General features: G+C 40.3%; 1 protein-coding gene across 1 annotated transcript in view; it reads left to right on the top strand.

The window, feature by feature from the left end:
- Positions 1 to 21,520, top strand: part of LOC144798676 (ninjurin-1-like) — a 366,520-nt gene that overhangs the window by 253,856 nt on the left and 91,144 nt on the right. The window contains exon 3 of the mRNA XM_078669658.1: positions 4,369 to 4,469. Coding sequence (XP_078525784.1) covers positions 4,369 to 4,469 — 101 coding nt within the window. The remainder of the gene's footprint in view (positions 1 to 4,368; positions 4,470 to 21,520) is intronic.

The following is a 21,520-nucleotide window of genomic DNA, read 5'->3' as shown; positions in this document are numbered from 1 at the left end:
TTCTTATACAAACATCACACACATATAATATATATACTAACGAATATAACATTAATACAAAATCAATATTTTTTATATCTATATTTTTGCAAACAATATTAAACACTTCGATATTTTTTGCATCCATATTACTTACCCAAAGTCTATATTCTTCACCATGATATTTTGGCTGTCGATATTCTTGACCCACAACATTTTTGCGCTGATATTAGTGTAAGTCGATATTTTGCCATCGATATTCTGTCTCTGCACCGACCCTTAGCATGGAAATTTGTAAGCCCTGGATGCCAGTTAAATTGTGCATGTTGACAGTTATATGGTATGCTGTTTAGAAATATACTATAGTTTAGAGTGTAATTATTACTTCATGTTCAGCAAAGTAAAGGCTGAGATCATCTGAAATGGGTATGATTGAAAGTCTGCTGTGGCTTAAAATAAAAGCCTCAGTTTAAAAGAAAAGGGGCAACGCTGCTGTTGATAATAGATTATCCACCAGTGGATATCTGGGCATGTGCCTATGTGAAATAGTTGTACTACAGTAATAAAGATAGATTCTTGGTAGCAAGGTCATTTATAAGGTGTGGGTGTTTATTTCTAGAACTTCACTGAAGATTTCGGGGCATTGCAGATTGTAGAATTATATCGAATGTATTGGAGTCCTTCTTGAAGTGCTTTCTCTTGCACTGGAATTGTAGCATGTATCTAAGGTTGCATACTGTTTTACCCATCTCAGTAATGTGTAAAGCTTAAGTTACTAAATTATAGAGGGTCGTCCGTAGGGCCCCTCAGGATTCTTGTCAATGGCAAATGTGTTTCATCCTCATGAATGACTTAAAATAGCAGGTCATGTAAAGTGTTTAAGAGGGTAATCCCATTGAGGTAAATATAAAATTGTCCAGCGGTACAGCATTTTGATTTTTTTCAAATCCACAAACTCGACAGGATGGTCTCTCAATTATTTTATGGTGTCAACAGCGATGTCATCAATTATGTCATTTAACATTAGGTGTGATGCAATATGTTAGGTTTGAGCAGTGCGTGGAGTGGGTGCAAGTTATAGTTAACTCAGTAAACTATATTAACTGAATTTCTGAGGGGGTTTAAGTAAGGGAAGATCTTAAGATAATATTACCACAACTAAATGTAACCTTTGTTTTTTCATTGAATGTTTGTTTTTTTTGGCTCATATTCAGCCAACCCCTCTGCTGTACATGGCCTTTTAAGCTGGAGGTGGGACGGATTGCCTGGATGGATGGCCAGTTCCATGGGGGCAACGAAACCCCTTCTTCACATGGCCTCTAGCCGGGTCCTGAGTCCAACCCAGTGTAGGTGGCCAACCCCCAGCTAGACACAACCTGGCCTTTTTTACCAACCTTGCAGTGGGCAGCCAACAGCTGCTGTGCATGTCATTTGTGTGTAGCAGATGTTGCTGCAGAGCCTCATCGCTAGTCACGCCTTGTGCCCAAATCCTGTAAATCCCTATCTTCCTAGATACACAACTCACGTTTGGTTTTGCTACTTTTATTATATTTGCTATAAGTACTGAGGTACTCCCACAGTATCGGCATTCAGGCTTTGTTCACATGGTACTGAGTTACCAAAGGGGCAAAGCTTAAGTAGTAGATTTCACCAGAGTATTGCTGTACCTCATTGGATGCCATGTTGGGTCCTGTGAAGTACTACAGTAACCACAGAATGAAAACATTTTAAAGCTTTTTGCCACAAAGGGCTCCATGTGGGTCCAGCCCACAAGGAACAGGGCATCAGTACCGTGCCCCTTATTCCATTATTTATTTTTCACATTTCTGGAACATGGTAACTCAATTACCCAGTCTTGTGATTTTTCTCTGGGTCAGCCAATAAGATTGTTTAGTACAGCAACATCAGGATTGGGCCCATTGTTTCGAAAAGGCCAATGGGAAAAAAAGCTCCATTGGCTAATCAGTAGGCCCTATTTTCTTTTAATTTCTGTACTGAGTAATTCCTGCAGGACCATCCATCCAGATACACTTAATTTTTCAACCCCTTCACAACCACCTCAAGTACCTCCTTAAATGTGAATTTCTTATAAACAATTGAATGGGCTTACACCAAATTACAAAAAGTATGCTTTTGGAGTAAAGTTTTAACTTTTTGCCAAATTTTGTATAATTCCGTTAAGTTGTTTTCTCTGAATCGTCGAGCAAAGTTTCCTATGTAATTAACATGGGAAAGCAATGATTTTGGACTACCCCTTTTTCTTGGCACTTCTCCACAGATGGGTGGAAAACTTTCCAGGAAGAGCCGGAGGTGCATAAACTGTTGCTTGGAAGGTTTTTGAAAATTTGTCAAACAATACCCTAGTTATTAGCAGAACAAAAATCCTATGGTAACTCTGACCTAACTTCCACCGTAGCATATATACATACTAGGCACTGACACAGTGGTAGATAACCAGGAGTAATTAAATACATCACAGATTGCCATGAATTTTGGGAACGCTTTTTCCACACTACCACACTGAAAAAATGTGTACAGCTATCCTTGGCAGGAGTACATTAAAAAAGCATTTCTATGGTAAAGACCACCTCCAAAATATTGGTGAAAAAACAAATCACCATTATGTGTGGGTGTTTAACACTTTTCAACGGTGGACTCAGGGACGCAGTTATCCGTGGCACAGGAAATAGTGGAAATAGGATCGAGGGATCAGATGGGACCCTTGCACTCCAACTAACAGGGATGCCCAATGCCTTAGCAGGCATTGGGCGTTTCCCCGGGAGCCTAGAAGGATGGGGTCTAATTTTGGCATGGTGGGGGGCGATTTTGCAGCGGAGCGGGCCGTTTTTGCATCGGTGCTACTATGTCGGCCCCAGTAACAAAAAAGTATTAAGGGGGCTAGTCGGTCAAAATTGCCAGGGCTGCTTTGGGTTCCCAGTCCGGCCCTGCCAACTATGACAGTCTTATTTTATTTATTTATAAGTTTTGTATAGCGCGAACATGACCCAAGTGGGTATCAGAGCGCTTTAAATAAGTCGTAGAAGAAATGTGCACACAGAAATACATAACAAAGATAAATAGGAAGAAGGCTATGTGGCAGACGATAAGGACAAGAAGCATCAAGAACAAAAGGTACATTATGGTAGGCAACAATGGGTCGCAACAGGTGACCTGTAATAGTAGGGATATTAAAAGTCTTGCCTAAAGTGGAGCAAAGTATCTAACCAGGGTCTGGGAGAGCCATTTTCTCTGTTTGCAGTAGAGTCCACCGCACAGATACCATGAATGCCCAAAATCTGCCCATAGTTACTAAATGTGCTCACCTTTAAACTTCACCATATTACTGGGGGGATTTCTGTTTGCGCACACCTCATTAACAACTGTAAAATCCCATTGTTCCTGATACTGTGACTCTAGAATGGAATGTTGTGCGTGCAAACAACATGCGTTGTATTAGTAAGCTAAATGTGTGTCCACAGAACAGGTAAGAATCATGTCTTGTATGTTTTACAAGAGTATCTACCCTTACAAACACATTGGGCCTTATTTATGAAAAGTGACGCATCGCTGCGTGAAAACAGTGATGCGTCACTTTTCACTGCTCTCTCCCTGCGACATGATTGATGCGTCATATTTATAATATGACGCATCATGTCGCAAGGAGTTACAGATACGTCAGTATTTCTGACGTATCTGTAAGCGCAAAAGTCACGCATTGCTGGGGTGTGTCACAAAAGTGACGCAACTCCAGCAATGCGTCCTTTCACATGGGGAAAGCCCCATGTGAAAGGGCTTGCGTCAGTCTTACGCCTGCTGTGAGACAGGCGCAAGATTTTGACGCAACAGCGTCCTAAAAGTGACGCAGTGAAATCTCATAGATTTTACTGTGTCACTATTACGAGGCTTTTTGCGTGCATTATACCTGACGCAGGTATAATGTAGCGCAGGGGTTTACAAAGTGACGCATCTGCTTAGATGCGTCACTTTGTAAATAGTGCGCATCAGGAGGCAAGTTTTACGCCGCCGATGCGTCACAAAAAGTGACGCATCGGAAGCGCAAAACTCACGCAAGGCCTCATAAATGAGGCCCATTGAATATATAGTTGAGGACAACTGCGTTCTAGACAAGTAAAAACCTCTGACTTCACCTTCACGCTGTTTCTTTCCATTCCGAAATAATTCTGGCATTGCGAGTGTAAAAAAGATGATTTATAAAAACATATAACATGAACAAGAACATGATACTGTTTGCAGCCAAAGTCTAATTTGTTGTTAGTTCACTTTCGAGTTAGTCTAGTGCAGATGGCCAACATGATGTAAAATGTACAGCTTATTATACGATTTCCCTTCTTGCCCCATGTATGAAATACTGTCACGTTAATGTTGCAGGGCATTTCGATCAGCCTGCAGCTCATAGTGGCAGCACTGCTCATCTACAAAGGGTCAAAGAACATTGAATGTGATGATCCCGAACGCAGACTCAGTGACCGGTGAGTGAAATCGATTACAGTAATGCATGCAATTTAGAATATTTCATCACACACGTTATGAACTTAAGATATATGTTTTAAAGGTGTTAATTCGACAGAGCACAGCACAGGACCTGGAAACTGAGGGAGATCTGCGAGGAATGAGAGAAAGCGGGAGGCAAAGTAGAGGGTAGGGGTGAGTCCTAAAAGCGGCCGAGTAAAAGTAAATGATAAAGGGCCTTATATAGAGTTTGACAGTGCGGAGTATGCACCAAAAAGTTGTGGGGATCCCTTATATAGAGTTTGACGGTGTGGAGCATCCACCAAAAAGTTGTGGGGATCCCATGTGCAGTATTTGTAATACCAGTGACATCTGTGCGTTTGTAAACATGCAGACGTGGTATCTACCACTTTTTGGCAGATCTCCCACATCCGCACCAGTGCTTAATTTGTAAACAATGAAGCACCATGCAAGGGGGCGTAGGGAGGCGCAAAACCTATCGTGAAATTGACCAATTCAGGAAAGGCTTGCAAGGCAGCGTAAGGTAATGCAAGGCAGTGTAACTCTGCTCCAGGGATGCGTTCCATGGGTGGAGGGTGGGTGATCCCATGCATCCACCTATGGATTCTGCAGCATTCCCAGATTTACCAATACAGGTAGACCTGGGAATGTGCGCAGAAGGCTATGCCTTCCCAGGAGTGGCACTACGAGGAGAAATATCTTTATATCTCCTAATTTTTTCCTCTTTGTACCATGGTGCAAGGGAGCGTGCAGTGGCACAAGGCAGCAGTTTTTGCATCAGAGCAGGCAGAGAGCAGGAATGCGCCATACCTTGATAGATATAGCATATTCCTGTCGTTTTACGAAGGACTGTGAAGCAAAGTGTCTTGCTGTGTTGAGTTAAATAATGATAACAATGGACCTACGTGCCTGTGCCCACTTCAGGAAGCCGATGTAGCTTGCTCAAGTCATTACCTATACCAGTGCTGCCAATGACAGTACCAACACAACTACTAACCATCATATTCCTACAAGTGTGATAATTTACAAAGTCCCTGGTAACCAAAGCTATAAGAATGACTTGGGTGTCAGGTATTAGTCACTTTTAATGCATAATAAATTAATAAATAACTGTTGTTGTGCTTTTCCTGAAAGTTGATAAACAGTGACATCATGTGGCAGACTGTCATAAGTGCTGGAGTTGACAAATTAAGTGCCAGTGGCGAGTACCGGCTCAAATTAATCACAGATCCACCCACCTTTAAACAAGGTGGAAACATTAAAGCGTGAATCTAGCCCCAGGGAGGAGCAATGCACTTTAGACAGAACATTTCTATTGTAGCAGAAGTGCCTCACTCTTGACCTGCTGGATATAAACCAGCATTGCATAAGCGGTCTGGGACATCAGTTATTTTTAAGCCACACTTCACAATAATTTTTTATCTCACCAATACATACATTTTATTCCTTCACAATTTTAGGTACAAGGATACAAAGTAATTTGCCCTGGATGGCATGATTGTTGTTAAGGACCAGAATAAAAATTAGAGTCTAGGTCGCTGGGATTTAAAGTAAACACTAAGCCAAAGACCAAACATGAGAGAGATGGTAATTATATGTGTTCACATTCATTTGAAAATTATACATTGTATTAAATATGGAGAAAGACAGGCTTCTGGGTTAAATTTCCTGCTCTACAGTACTACAATAAATGTAAAGCATGAATTCACAAATTGCATTTTGTAGCACATAAATAGTAAGTACTTGTATTATAAAATGTAATGCACAAACCTAAGGCCAGCGACGGCTGCCTCTCCTATCATTTCTGTGCAGAGATCTGTACCATGGTGGCAGAGATGTACAAATGCAGTGTAAGAAAGTGCCTTTTTTGTATGGTTTCCCCCACATTTTCTTTCCCAATTTTGATGATTATTCCTCTGAAAGTGCACTGGAGCCTCCTATGAAGCCCCCAGTGCTGGTGCTCTCTCCCTAAAATATGATGCATGTGAATTGTTAACACCAATTGGCAAGGATTTCAACCCCCTTTTAAATCTCTGGTAAGTGGTACCAATGGTACCCAGGGCATGGGAGTTAACATGGACTGAAACCCAGGCACCCCAAGGTTGGCAGCTCCATTATGCCCCCCACTGAAAAGTGGCATGTTGGATATCAAACAGCGTGGCCGATCAAATCTCACTTTTTTCCAAAGTCAGATTTGATGTAGCATGCACCCAGGTGGCTACCTTAGTGGTTGCCCATCTGGTTGCCCCAGTCGGTTCCTGTGCCCTGGCTGACAGTCTGCAGTTGCCGAGACAAGAATCTTATCCCCTGCCAGAAGGTGTGAACACTCCCAGTAGTTACAAACAATGGCATGCATGGGTGGGAGAATCATTCCCCCCCAGCATGATGGCTAGTGAAGTGGCACATCAAGGCAGTGAGCATCAAAGCTTCCACCACCTCTGATAGGCAAATGGGCTTCCTCCCAAAGGAAGAAGGAGCCAACGCCCTGTCCCCAGGCACAATTGCACCTGGGATGACTGGAAAATTAGATAATCAGAAGGAATACACTCCCAGAAGGCTAACCACACCCCTAGAGTGGGCTACCTGGTCTGTACAGCTGTGAGGACCTATGCAAAGCAAAGGCGCAATAATATGCACCTGTGGCAACCACCCTGTACCTGCACAACCACGAATCATCCTGGACCATAGTTTTGCTCCAAAGGAAAGAAGAATCTCTCTGCAAGCCAAAGGCAACTCCAGAATGCCCTTGGACCTGGGTTACTAATTGCTTACAGCCTGCAGGAAAAGCACGCTCCTGAAACCAGACAATCACTGGTCATTGGGCCCACTGAGCAATCAGCCAAAAGAAAATGGTCTAGTGCATTGAAAGAAATGTAGTCCTGACATCCAGCAAGTTTCAGGCAGCTATCATTTTCCCCTGGACTCCAGGACATCAAAGTAACCAAAAGCTGTGTTTGCTACTACTAAGGCTTGCTGGTGACCAATCAGGGGACCACTACCTTTGTTCGATGTTGTGCCTCCAGGGAATGCTACAGCACCTTCAACATGATGCCTCTGCAGCCCTTTTGTTGAGATTTTGCCTCTCTTTCCACTCCATCACCATCCAGGCAGCAAAACCAGCAACCGTGGCTCCAGCGTTCTGCACCAAGGACTGCCACGACAACTCTGCACCTGGGCCCTACAAGCCAGGCAAAATTCAACTGATTGTCCGAGCCTGGTCCTGGGACTCGCATCACCTTACCCCCAGTGGTTTCCACGGGACTCGATCTGCAAGTGACTGAGTGTCACTAGTGTTTTTTCCCATTGACCACAACGTTATAGTTTTGCATGAGGGAAATGCACTGAATTATTTTTCTATTAAAAAATCGATTACTCTGGTTATACTCATCGAATTGTCTGCATTTTGGTGTCTAAAATTATATAAAAATCTGATGGACACTGCCTTCACTCCAAGTGATCTCCAAGGGCTTGTTGGCTGGCTTCCTGTGTCAGGGACTGTCTGGGATTATGTCTGGAACACAGTCAGGGACATGGGCAAGGACTGGCGACTGGGTGGAAAACATAAGCAGAAAGAGGAGTACAGCGCTGGCCAGGATCACACAGGAAGTCAGAAGAGAATAGTGATCCAATGGAGAAGCCTGCACAAGTGAACAAGATGGCCAAGACTCAGAAAGGATGGGCACTCAAGAGGCAATTTAGAATTCAGAATAACTACATCCAGGACGGACGTGCAAGACATATATATATATATATATATATATATATATATATATATTACCTACTGGTGGTCGCCAGTAGGTATATATAGTTAGGATTTTTTCTCTATGGGATTTTTGAAAATTCTATGTCTAATAACTTTGGCGTTTGTGGACGGAATTGGCTGAAATTTTCAGGACAATGGAACATTTTGTTTCTGAGCAGCCCCTGAAAATATGGGGGGGTTTCGTCAAGGGGGGGCCGAGAAAAAAGGGGGGTCCCAAAACGCGTTTTTCCAATGTTAATTTCCATTGGCGGTTGGCCTCACTTTTAGCCCGAACGGCTGAATGGATTTGCACGAAACTTGGCAAAATTGTAGGGACTGTTAGCCCGATGTGCCTTTGCTAGGTCTCAATATATGTGATCCAGTGGATTTTGATAAATTAACGTTCAAAAAAAGATATATATCTGTAAGCGCGCTCCGGAACGTAACGGAACTTCGCGTAGCGAAGCTGATTGGCTCTCCGGTGTCTGTCAACATTCTAAACAGTGCGGAGCGGCCGCCATCTTGTCTCTCGGTAGGATCGAGAGACAAGAGGAGGCCAAAACAAAGGGGGAAATGACCATAAGGGGGCATAGTAGATCCTCCCTGACCCCCTAGGTTTGATGTGGAGGCTTTAAAAGGGCCCCGCGGGGCAAAAAAAAAAAAAAAAGTGTTTTTTTTGCGTGGGGAGCGCCCGGTACACGCACCGGGAAGCGCTCTGGGGAGCGTACTATAAGGAAAAAAGAATGATAGACTTTTCAAATATTGTATGTTAATTGATTGTTTGTTTTGTTGATTTTTTTTATTTCTTTATTTTTTAAGCAATTATTTATTATTGTCATTGTGTTTCAAAATTTAATAAAATGTCTAATATTTCACTGTCTGAAATGTCGTTATTTTCATTGAACATAGCTTGTAATGTTTGAGTGTGTAAAATGTCCTCATTTTCAAGGAGGACATCTACTGATTGCACACATTGCAGTAGTTCTTGGTCCCAAGTTTCATCCATAAATTCAATGTCATTTGGATCAATGATTTCTTGGTTGGTCTCTGCAAGGACAATTTCAAATGAAACTTTCTGTTCGCCTTCCATTTTGTCTGAAATTTGCATAAAATATATATTAGTAGAGATAGGGCACTGTTGGGATTAATTTTAGATAGGCAGTTTTTAACAGTGAATTTATCTTTGGGCAGTGTATAGTATCAGAGTGGAAGTAGGAATATAAAAAAGTGTATGTGATTTAACGTAAGTAAATTCATAATTATAAAAGAGAAGCGTAACTCCATCCATAACTATAACAGAGAAGTATATCTAAATCTATAACTACTACAGAGGGATAGTATATAACTATCAGAAAAAGTTTACCATATTAACTTAAAGTGCACAATATACTTCAGTTTTTAAAATAACAACTTACCTTTACAAAGAAGTTGAAGTTATTAGTGAAAATCCTATTGAAATGTACACCAGGAAGTAGTAGTCAAAATGGCTGTGTTTCCTTCTCTTCCTTTATATATATTCAGGTACATAACCAATCAAATGTCAGGTAAAAAAAAATAGAAAATGAAAGTAACATTTTAATTGGTTGTGAATTCCAACACTTCAGATGTGTTTTGTGAAGTAATTTACCTCAGGGTATTTAGAGAGGTCTACAGGCTAAATGGCTAAATGGAATTCCAACCAAATTTGTGAAAATGGTAGGGATTGGTATGTAGTATGAGCAAATCTATATTTGGTGAAAGTGTCTCCAGGGTTTCTTCTGTAAATTACTTTCCCACCTTTTTTGATGGAGCGCTTCCCGGTGAGCGCCCCGGTACGCGAACCTGCAGCGTTACGGGAGTCCACCATTTTGTGTTTCGGTCGAATTAAAATACAAGATGGAGGGCAAATAATGTTCAGAATGGGTAGAAGGGGGCACGGTAGACGTATCTTGACCCCCTAGGTTTTCTGAGGGTGGCTGAGGAGGCCCATATGTGCGGAAAAAAAACATTTTTTTTAAAAATTTCGCGCGGTTAGCTTCCGGTTCGCGTACCGGGTAGCGCTCCGGGGAGCGTACTTTGTTGAAAATTTGTGAAAAAAGTTAGAGTAAAATAATAATTGTGAGTGATCAGATGTAGGGTAGCTCTGAGAAGAGCTTTTGGGTTTATGGTACATTTAGGTACTTATAAGTAGGTACCAATGCACAGTCTTAAATTCAAAATGAAAACTCTGTTGCCCTCATCTGAGAAGTGAACTCCATCTCCTCTGTAGATATCTTGCATGTAGTAACGCAAGTTATTGTTGTACATGGAGCCCATTCCATGGTCTCTCATGTAAGCTGAAACAGATTTGTTTACATGCTTCCTCGACTTCTCAATTTGTGGACAAAATTGGTTCGACCACCTCCATTTCTGTCTTTGGCATATATTTGAATATACCAAGGCAGTTTGAGGAAAAAGTGCCATCAATTGCTCAAAGGTGTCCTTTAAAAGCATTTCCAGACCTACACCAGTCAAAGTGCCCAAGTCATTACCTCCACAGTGCACAATTAACAGGTCAGGTTTTGGCAAATGCATAAAGGTTTTCACCAATGGTATCAATTGGTGACATTTTAATCCTCTGTGGCCAAACCACTTAATTTCCACATCTTGTAAATTGAGGTTAGGTAAATTTCTGTTCTCAGCATACCTTTGAGCCCAGTAGATGTAACTATGTCCAACAATCCAGACAGAAAACATGGTGAGAGAAGGTTCTGCTGCAGTCAGATGAAGTGTGGCAATGAAATGGCAGTTGGAAAAATAGGAGTTTAAAATGAAAAAAACTGTGGAGTTTCTGTGTTAAGGAAGCAGTAGCAGTGATTGGTGGATTTTGATTGCTGAAAACAGAAAGTTAGGGTGCATGGATGTGTTGTTTGAAAGATGTAATTTGAATGGTCAAGAAAAAATCATTTAATGAAAGATTGCACTGGATACGCAGGTGCACTGAGAGTTCAGAGTTCAAGTGAAACATTGTTGTGTGAACTTGCAAACATGAGAGGTCTTTCAGGAGGTGGTTGCTATGCAAAAAAGGCAGAAAGGCCAGAGGGGGGAAGGGTGTTGATTTGAAAAAAGTGAGGGAAGAGTTTTGATTGGGTGACATGAGAGATATGTGTGATGAGTTACAGCATTTCTGTGCTTTTCATAGCTGCAGACTCTGGAGTGCATACCTTTTGCTCTGCTAAAGACAATTTGGTGTGTTTCTGAGACTGTTTTATACTCATAACGTATTTGCTAAGGTGAGAAAAGATTCATTTAATTTAGGTAGAGAATAGTATGGTTTAGGGAGATAATTATGAAGAAAGTTGTGTATTTAAAATGTTGCTTTGTGTCAAGTGTTTTACAAATAGATTTTGTTTCTTTGTGTTACATAGCCATGTTAAAAGTGATGCAAAAAAAGTGCAAGGGTCTTACAAAAATGCTTTCATGTGTCTTAGGGTATTTTAACTCACTTCCCCATGTATGTATGAATATAATTGATTTACAAGATGTGTTTAAAAACGTTTTTTGAAATCAATTAGGTTTCTTGATATGTACTGCTAGAGTTTCATAGGTTGCTTGGGGCATATTTTCAAGGCTTTTGACTTCCTTTGATGTAATTTTTCCCATTTTAATTTAAGACCTTTCCCCGTGGTGCAAGGTCCTTGTAAATATGCCCCCATCTGTGCTTGGCAAATTTAGATTTTAATTCTTTGACTAACATAGCCATGTTAAAAGTGACCCAAAAATGTTGCAAGGGACTTAAAAAAACGCTTTCATGTGTCTTAGGCCATTTTAAGTCATTTCCCCTTGAATGTAGGTATCTAATTGATTTAGTTGTTGTGTTTAAAAACGATTTATGAAAAAAATTAGGTTTCTTGATATGTACTGCTAGAGCTTCATAGGTTGCTTGGGGCATATTTATAAGGCCTTTGTGTCTCTCTGATGTTATTTTTCCCATTTTAATTTAAGACCTTTCCCTGTGGTGCAAGGTCCTTGTAAATACGCCCCCATCTGTGCTTGGCAAATTTAGATCTTGATTATTTGACTTACATAGCCATGTTAAAAGTGATCTAAAAATGGAGCAAGGGCTTAAAAAAAACGGTTTCATGTGTCTTAGGGTATTTTAAGTAACTTCCCCATGAATGTATGAATATAATTGCTTTACAAGTTGTGTTTAAAAACATTTTTTGAAATCAATTAGGTTTGTTGATATGTAATGCTAGAGGTTCATAGGTTGCTTGGGGCATATTTATAAGGCCTTTGAGTCTCTCTGATGTTATTTTTCCCATTTTAATTTAAGACCTTTCCCTGTGGTGCAAGGTCCTTGTAAATACGCCCCCATCTGTGCTTGGCAAATTTAGATCTTGATTATTTGACTTACATAGCCATGTTAAAAGTGATCTAAAAATGGAGCAAGGGCTTAAAAAAAACGATTTATGATAGGTGTATGCCTCTTTTGCGTCACTGTGCGTCACTTTTGTGATGCAGCGGCGGTGCAAAAGATTTGCTATGTGGTGACATATTTACAACTTGATGCATTTAGGCAGATGTGTCATGCTGTAAAGTCCCGTGGCACATGAAACCGATGCAGCAGTGATGCAAAAGATGCACCATGTTGCAAGACAGGCCTCATTTCATCTCCAACAAGATAAGAAGCTGAATCTTCTGTAAATGTCAAAATTGTTGTATACACTGCTCAACTTATGTGTACTCTTTGATATGCTAGAGTCCATCTGCACTATGAGATACCTAAGCAAAGGAAACACAGGTGATGTGATTGTGAAATGAGGAAAAGAAACTCCACATTTTTCAATTACATCACCTGTGTTTCCTAAGTTTACGAATGACATTGTGCAGATGAGGTTTAGGTCTGTCCACGGACACAGAAGAGGTCTGGCCTTTGTTAAGAGTGAAGTGGACATGACTTACTTCATTGGTAGGCCTTCACATGTATTATCTCCTCTGTACTCTTCAACAAGCGTAAATTTCATCTGCAACCCTGAGTAGGCCTCACCTCAAACAAACCTCTGGATAGGCCACACTTATTGTCATCCTGAATCAATCATTTAAAATGTTAGGGACAGATTTATGATAGGTGTAAGCTTATTTTGCGTCACTGTGTGTGACTTTTATGACGCAGCGGCGGTGCAAAATATTTGCTATGTGGCGACATATTTACAACTTGATGCATCTAGGCAGATGTGTCATGCTGTAAAGTCCCGTGCCACATGAAACCGATGCAGCAGTGATGCAAAACATGCACCATGTTGCAAGACAGGCCTCATTTCATCTCCAACAAGATAAGAAGCTGAATCTTCTGTAAATGTCAAAATTGTTGTATACACTGCTCAACTTATGTGTACTCTTTGATATGCTAGAGTCCATCTGCACTATGAGATACCTAAGCAAAGGAAACACAGGTGATGTGATTGTGAAATGAGGAAAAGAAACTCCACATTTTTCAATTACATCACCTGTGTTTCTTAAGTTTACGAATGACATTGTGCAGATGAGGTTTAGGTCTGTCCACGGACACAGAAAAGGTCTGGCCTTTGTTCAAGAGTGAAGTGGACATGACTTACTTCATTGGTAGGCCTTCACATGTATTATCTCCTCTGTACTCTTCAACAAGCGTAAATTTCATCTGAAACCCTGAGTAGGCCTCACCTCAAACAAACCTCTGGATAGGCCACACTTTATCGTCATCCTGAATCAATCATTTAAAATGTTAGGGACAGATTTATGATAGGTGTAAGCTTATTTTGCGTCACTGTGTGTGACTTTTATGACGCAGCGGCGGTGCAAAATATTTGCTATGTGGCGACATATTTACAACTTGATGCATCTAGGCAGATGTGTCATGCTGTAAAGTCCCGTGCCACATGAAACCGATGCAGCAGTGATGCAAAACATGCACCATGTTGCAAGACAGGCCTCATTTCATCTCCAACAAGATAAGAAGCTGAATCTTCTGTAAATGTCAAAATTGTTGTATACACTGCTCAACTTATGTGTACTCTTTGATATGCTAGAGTCCATCTGCACTATGAGATACCTAAGCAAAGGAAACACAGGTGATGTGATTGTGAAATGAGGAAAAGAAACTCCACATTTTTCAATTACATCACCTGTGTTTCCTAAGTTTACGAATGACATTGTGCAGATGAGGTTTAGGTCTGTCCACGGACACAGAAAAGGTCTGGCCTTTGTTCAAGAGTGAAGTGGACATGACTTACTTCATTGGTAGGCCTTTACATGTATTATCTCCTCTGTACTCTTCAACAAGCGTAAATTTCATCTGAAACCCTGAGTAGGCCTCACCTCAAACAAACCTCTGGATAGGCCACACCTTATCGTCATCCTGAATCAATCATTTAAAATGTTAGGGACAGATTTATGATAGGTGTAAGCTTATTTTGCGTCACTGTGTGTGACTTTTATTACGCAGCGGCGGTGCAAAATATTTGCTATGTGGCGACATATTTACAACTTGATGCATCTAGGCAGATGTGTCATGATGTAAAGTCCCGTGCCACATGAAACCGATGCAGCAGTGATGCAAAACATGCACCATGTTGCAAGACAGGCCTCATTTCATCTCCAACAAGATAAGAAGCTGAATCTTCTGTAAATGTCAAAATTGTTGTATACACTGCTCAACTTATGTGTACTCTTTGATATGCTAGAGTCCATCTGCACTATGAGATACCTAAGCAAAGGAAACACAGGTGATGTGATTGTGAAATGAGGAAAAGAAACTCCACATTTTTCAATTACATCACCTGTGTTTCCTAAGTTTACGAATGACATTGTGCAGATGAGGTTTAGGTCTGTTCACGGACACAGAAGAGGTCTGGCCTTTGTTCAAGAGTGAAGTGGACATGACTTACTTCATTGGTAGGCCTTCACATGTATTATCTCCTCTGTACTCTTCAACAAGCGTAAATTTCATCTGCAACCCTGAGTAGGCCTCACCTCAAACAAACCTCTGGATAGGCCACACTTTATCGTCATCCTGAATCAATCATTTAAAATGTTAGGGACAGATTTTTGATAGGTGTAAGATTATTTTGCGTCACTGTGTGTGACTTTTGTGACGCAGCGGCTTGGCAAAATATTTGCTATGTGGCGACATATTTACAACTTGATGCATCTAGGCAGATGTGTCATGCTGTAAAGTCCCGTGCCACATGAAACCGATGCAGCAGTGATGCAAAACATGCACCATGTTGCAAGACAGGCCTCATTTCATCTCCAACAAGATAAGAAGCTGAATCTTCTGTAAATGTCAAAATTGTTGTATACACTGCTCAACTTATGTGTACTCTTTGATATGCTAGAGTCCATCTGCACTATGAGATACCTAAGCAAAGGAAACACAGGTGATGTGATTGTGAAATGAGGAAAAGAAACTCCACATTTTTCAATTACATCACCTGTGTTTCCTAAGTTTACGAATGACATTGTGCAGATGAGGTTTAGGTCTGTCCACGGACACAGAAGTGGTCTGGCCTTTGTTCAAGAGTGAAGTGGACATGACTTACTTCATTGGTAGGCTTTCACATGTATTATCTCCTCTGTACTCTTCAACTAGCGTAAATTTCATCTGAAACCCTGAGTAGGCCTCACCTCAAACAAACCTCTGGATAGGCCACACTTTATCGTCATCCTGAATCAATCATTTAAAATGTTAGGGACAGATTTATGATAGGTGTAAGCTTATTTTGCGTCACTGTGTGTGACTTTTATGACGCAGCGGCGGTGCAAAATATTTGCTATGTGGCGACATATTTACAACTTGATGCATCTAGGCAGATGTGTCATGCTGTAAAGTCCCGTGCCACATGAAACCGATGCAGCAGTGATGCAAAACATGCACCATGTTGCAAGACAGGCCTCATTTCATCTCCAACAAGATAAGAAGCTGAATCCTCTGTAAATGTCAAAATTGTTGTATACACTGCTCAACTTATGTGTACTCTTTGATATGCTAGAGTCCATCTGCACTATGAGATACCTAAGCAAAGGAAACACAGGTGATGTGATTGTGAAATGAGGAAAAGAAACTCCACATTTTTCAATTACATCACCTGTGTTTCCTAAGTTTACGAATGACATTGTGCAGATGAGGTTTAGGTCTGTCCACGGACACAGAAGAGGTCTGGCCTTTGTTCAAGAGTGAAGTGGACATGACTTACTTCATTGGTAGGCCTTCACATGTATTATCTCCTCTGTACTCTTCAACAAGCGTAAATTTTATCTGCAACCCTGAGTAGGCCTCACCTTAAACAAACCTCTGGATAGGCCACACCTTATCGTCATCCTGAATCAAGCATTTAAAATGTTAGGGACAGATTTATGATAGGTGTATGCCTCTTTTGCGTCACTGTGCGTCACTTTTGTGACGCAGCGGCGGTGCAAAAGATTTGCTATGTGGCGACATATTTACAACTTGATGCATCTAGGCAGATGTGTCATGCTGTAAAGTCCCGTGCCACATGAAACCGATGCAGCAGTGATGCAAAAGATGCATCATGTTGCAAGACAGGTCTCACTTCATCTCCAACAAGATAAGAAGCTGAATCTTCTGTAAATGTCAAAATTGTTGTATACACTGCTGAACTTCTGTGTACTCTTTGATATGCTAGACTCCATCTGCACTATGAGATACCTAAGCAAAGGAAACACAGGTGATGTGATTGTGAAATGAGGAAAAGAAACTCCACATTTTTCAATTACATCACCTGTGTTTCCTAAGTTTACGAATGAAATTGTGCAGATGAGGTTTAGGCCTGTCCACGGACACAGAAGAGATCTGGCCTTTGTTCAAGAGTGAAGTGGATATGACTTACTTCATTGGTAGACCTTCACATGTATTATCTCCTCTTTACTCTTCAACAAGCGTAAATTTCATCTGCAACCCTGAGTAGGCCTCACCTCAAACAAATCTCTGGATAGGCCACACTTTATCGTAATCTTGAATCAATCATTTAAAATGTTAGGGACAGATTTATGATAGGTGTATGTCTCTTTTGCGTCACTTTTGTGACGCAGCGGCGGTGCAAAAGATTTGCTATGTGGCGACATATTTATAACTTGATGCATCTAGGCAGATGTGTCATGCTGTAAAGTCCTGTGCCACATGAAACCTGCGTCAGTTTTCATATAGGTGTTTTGTTGCAAGGTATGCATTAATTTGCATGAAAGCCCTGTAAAACTAACACAGTGAAATTTAGAAGATTTCACTGACTCAGCTTTATAGCATTGCTGAATCAAATCCTTACGCCTGTTTGAAACAGGCATAAGAAGTGATGCACCATGCAATGTGAGGCTTCCTCCTGTGCATTGCAGTAGACATGTCGCGCTTATGCAAGATTCCTGCAATGTGCTGCTTTTGCGGCACAGATGTGTGACGCATCTGTGCTGTTTTTGCTCAATGGTGCTCCACATTGTAAATGCGGCACACTATGGGTGGCAGTGCAGCGGTGCACATTAACTGGTGCATCCGTGGGGATGCGCCACTTAGCATAAATCTGCTCCTGTACATTTAAGTATGAGCAGGGGACACAGAGTCGGTGAGGCTTATCCAAGGTTAAGAAGAGATGAGTCCTGTTCACTGAAAAGTTGGACATAGGCCTCACCTCCTCAGCATCGCTGGACATGGCTAAATAATAGCTGCAAAATGTTACTCTTATTAAACAATTTTACTATTATAATCTCTGAGATTTGTCTCTTACTCTGCAACATCTCATTGTTGTTCTCTTTCTTTAAAGATAACGACAGCATCAACCATGAGTGACAATCAGCAATCAGTTGATCTCGACCTCATCATTGAACTTGTAATTGATACGTCAGTGGAAGTAGATCCCTTGGATGATTTAAATCCTGAGGATGATGAAGAACATGATGAGGATGCCGATTTGTCAGAATTGTATGGCATAGGGTGGGAAGCTGACCTGCTTGAGCCTATGGAACTATAAACATTTATTTTTAAAATTTACAATAAATGAAAAGTAAAAATGTAAACCGTTTCATTTAAAATTAAACACACCTTCAAAAACAGGTTATGTGTAGTGTCTTCAATAAAATATTAAAATATGCTCATAAAATTAGATCAGATTCACATATAAAACAGGACAGGTAAAATGAATAAGAATTCCATTTCTTTTCTGATATTTGTGTATTCTAAATTTGTCAGAGCACTAAAAAATATTCTATGTAAAAATGTCAAGTAGTGTGTTAAGTTTTTGATGACTGTTATTGATTTACTGTTTGGTAATAGTGGTTAATAACATTTTTTATTATATTTTACCACAGATTCAACTGCAGATCATTTCAAATTTTGAGAATGCCAACTAAGGATAGAATGAGAAAGGCTACAAAACGTCAAAGACAGCAGGTCCATCATTTACTGCAGCAGTCCTCTACAATAAAAAATCGTCAAGTCACCAAGAAAGCACCGGGTAAGACCACGAAAACATTCATAAGAAACATTTCTAGAAAAAAAAGTAGTACTACAGAAAATGTTTTTGTCCAGAAAAAGAGAAGCAATTTAAACGGAAAGGAAAGGCCAGTCAAAAATGTTACTGCTAGAGCAAGAGATAACTCTGTGCATGATAGTAGAAGGAAACAACAGTTTAGGGACATTCGTAAACGAATGTTCCGCAACAGGATAATTGGCAATTTGTTAAAAAATATTAAGAAAGGTCAACAGAAAGTTGTTTTTTATAAGAGAAAAAAAAAAGTTGAGAAAGTTATTGATCAGGCATTTGAAATTAAACGAAAGTTATTTATTTTGATAATCAATAGAATTAGAAAGCTAAACAAGGCAATTTATGATTTCAAAAGAAATAGTAGATGGAAGAGAACAGTTAATCGTAGTAATTTTTGTGGTTTTTTCCGGAGAATGGATGCATAGTTCAAGTTGTGAGGCATTTTTCAATGAGGAGAGTTATTTCCAGGATAATGATTTGGTGCATGCAGTTGACACCAGCGGTCGAGCTTATGAGGTGAAAGATGGTTGTCCAGTTGAAAAAGAAAAACTTGTGACAACAGAGGCAGAAGAGATGTTAGGTAATGAGGTTTTAGGAAGACGTCCTAAGGGACCTGTGTACACCTGGAAGTGTAGTAGTATTTGCAGTGTGCGACAGGATTCCATCAATTTGCTTTGTGATTTTGTACGGACATTTAATAAGAAAAGTTTGAAGCAGAAAATGAAGTTGTTGCAAGAATTAGATCCTTGCAGAGTGAGAGAAGTGACAGGTTTGCATGGTCATTCACTGGCTTGTCTTTCCAGGAGAGTATGCCAGAGTGTTTTTCATCATTTCAGGATGCTAGCAGTGCATCATAATAAAGTGAGGAAATTAGTTAGAATGTTGTATTATGCTAAGAGTCCAGCAGTTATGCTTAAACAATTATGCGCTGCTCTTTTGCATGGTTCTGAAATAGATGTGAAGAATATGTGTGAAGAAATTGAGTTTTGTTACTTTGGAAGTAAAGAGGAGAATGTTGAAATTGACCCAGAAGAAGAGGGTAATGTGGAAGATAGTGTACAGGTTTCCAGTACAGATAATTTTCAGAAGGAAATTGCCACGTTTCAGGTGAAATCAAGTGAGAGGCCTAATTTCACTTGTGTGTGTTGTCGACGCACTTATTATAAGAATCAGACTAAGTTAGTGGATTTATATGCAAAAAGTGAAAGGGAAAATAATAGTGAATGAAAGGATTTCGCAACATACTTGATGGTAGAAAATTGTTTTGATTTGGGATCGGATCAACGTGTGTGTACTTATTGTTGTAATAAATTAAATCAAAACCAGATGCCTGCTAGAGCGGTTCATAATAATCTGGAATTGGTTGAGATTACTTCTGAATTGAAGGATTTAAATACTTATGAATCTATTTTGATTCAAAGTATCCATCCCTTTCAGGCTATTGTAAGAATGGAGCCAAAGACAGGGAAATGGCCTCCATCAGATTTACAGAGAGGATTAAAGGGAAGAGTTGTTTATTTGCCTCTAGATTTGAAGAAAAACATTAACACAATTGGAGTAGATAAAGTGGAAGAGGAACCTCTGGTTATCTTAGTTAATGGGGTTCCGACAAAGAATAAGAAAATATGGCAAGATTTAGTAGATGTTAGGAAAGTGAAAAAGGCAACATTGTATTTGAAAAAAAATAATAAGTACTATAAGAATGTATATGTTGCAGAAGAGGAAGTAAGTGAGGAAGAGGATAGCGATTTGTGTGCTGGTCAAATTGAGAAAGTAGAACCCTCTAAAAGTGAAGAAATATATGAACATTATAGTGTTCATCCTTTGCATTCCAAGGAAGTCATGGGGAATGCTATTGAGTTGTTTCAAATGAAACAAGCCAAAGGGAGTCCCATTAGTGTCTGGGAGGAAAGTTTGGAAGCTCGGTGTTTCCCACAGCTATTTCCAACAGGTCAAGGAGGAAGATATGATGAGCGACCTCATCAAATTCCTGCTTCTGAATACCGGACTTTACGATTGTATGCAGAAGATGCTAGGTTTCGACAATGCATTCCCTATTTGTTTCATCTCCTGTTTGAAAGCGATCTGTCTGGACTGTCATATGCAGTGAACCACATCTTGAAAAGTGGTATACAGATGCAAAACATCTTGGCAAGTGACTTTATGGATAAAGTCAATGTCCAAGACAGTATTTTGGATTGTGACCTGATTAATCTCATGGCGTGTCAGCGTGGTACTAATGAGTACTGGTACCGTCGTCATGGTGATTTAAAATGTATGCTGAGGAACTTAGGAACTCCCACATGGTTCCTTACTCTGAGCTGTGCCGAGTATGGCTGGGAAGACTTACTTGAATTTCTACGAGAGGCAAATGGAAACATCGAAAACATCGAATTCAAGACACCCGGAGAACTGTGCTCTTTGGATCCAGTGAATGTATGCAGGTACTTTAATCATAGATTTGAAGCTATGATGTCTTTCATCATGAATAAGAAGAATCCACCTCTTGGAGAGGTGTTGGATTTCTTCTGGAGAAAGGAGTACCAAGCAAGAGGTGCTCCTCATATATATATGCTGCTGTGGATCAAGGATGCACCTAAATTTGGAACAGATCCAGAAGACTTAGTGATGAGTTTCATAGAACAGTATTCTACATGTGCTGTTCCAAACGCAAAGGAGGACAAAAGCCTAAGAGAACAAGTTCTACGCTTCCAAAGCCATCGTTGCGGAAAGTACTGTCGTCGTAAATTCAGAAACAAGGACAAGTTCTACACCAAATGTCGTTTCGCCTTTCCACGACCGGTGATTTCTAAAGGAAGAG

Source organism: Lissotriton helveticus, chromosome 12 (genome assembly GCF_964261635.1).
Source record: "Lissotriton helveticus chromosome 12, aLisHel1.1, whole genome shotgun sequence".
Lineage (NCBI taxonomy): Eukaryota > Metazoa > Chordata > Amphibia > Caudata > Salamandridae > Lissotriton > Lissotriton helveticus.
The sequence above is the reverse complement of the archived record's forward strand: the minus strand, read 5'-3'. Positions and strand labels throughout refer to the sequence as shown.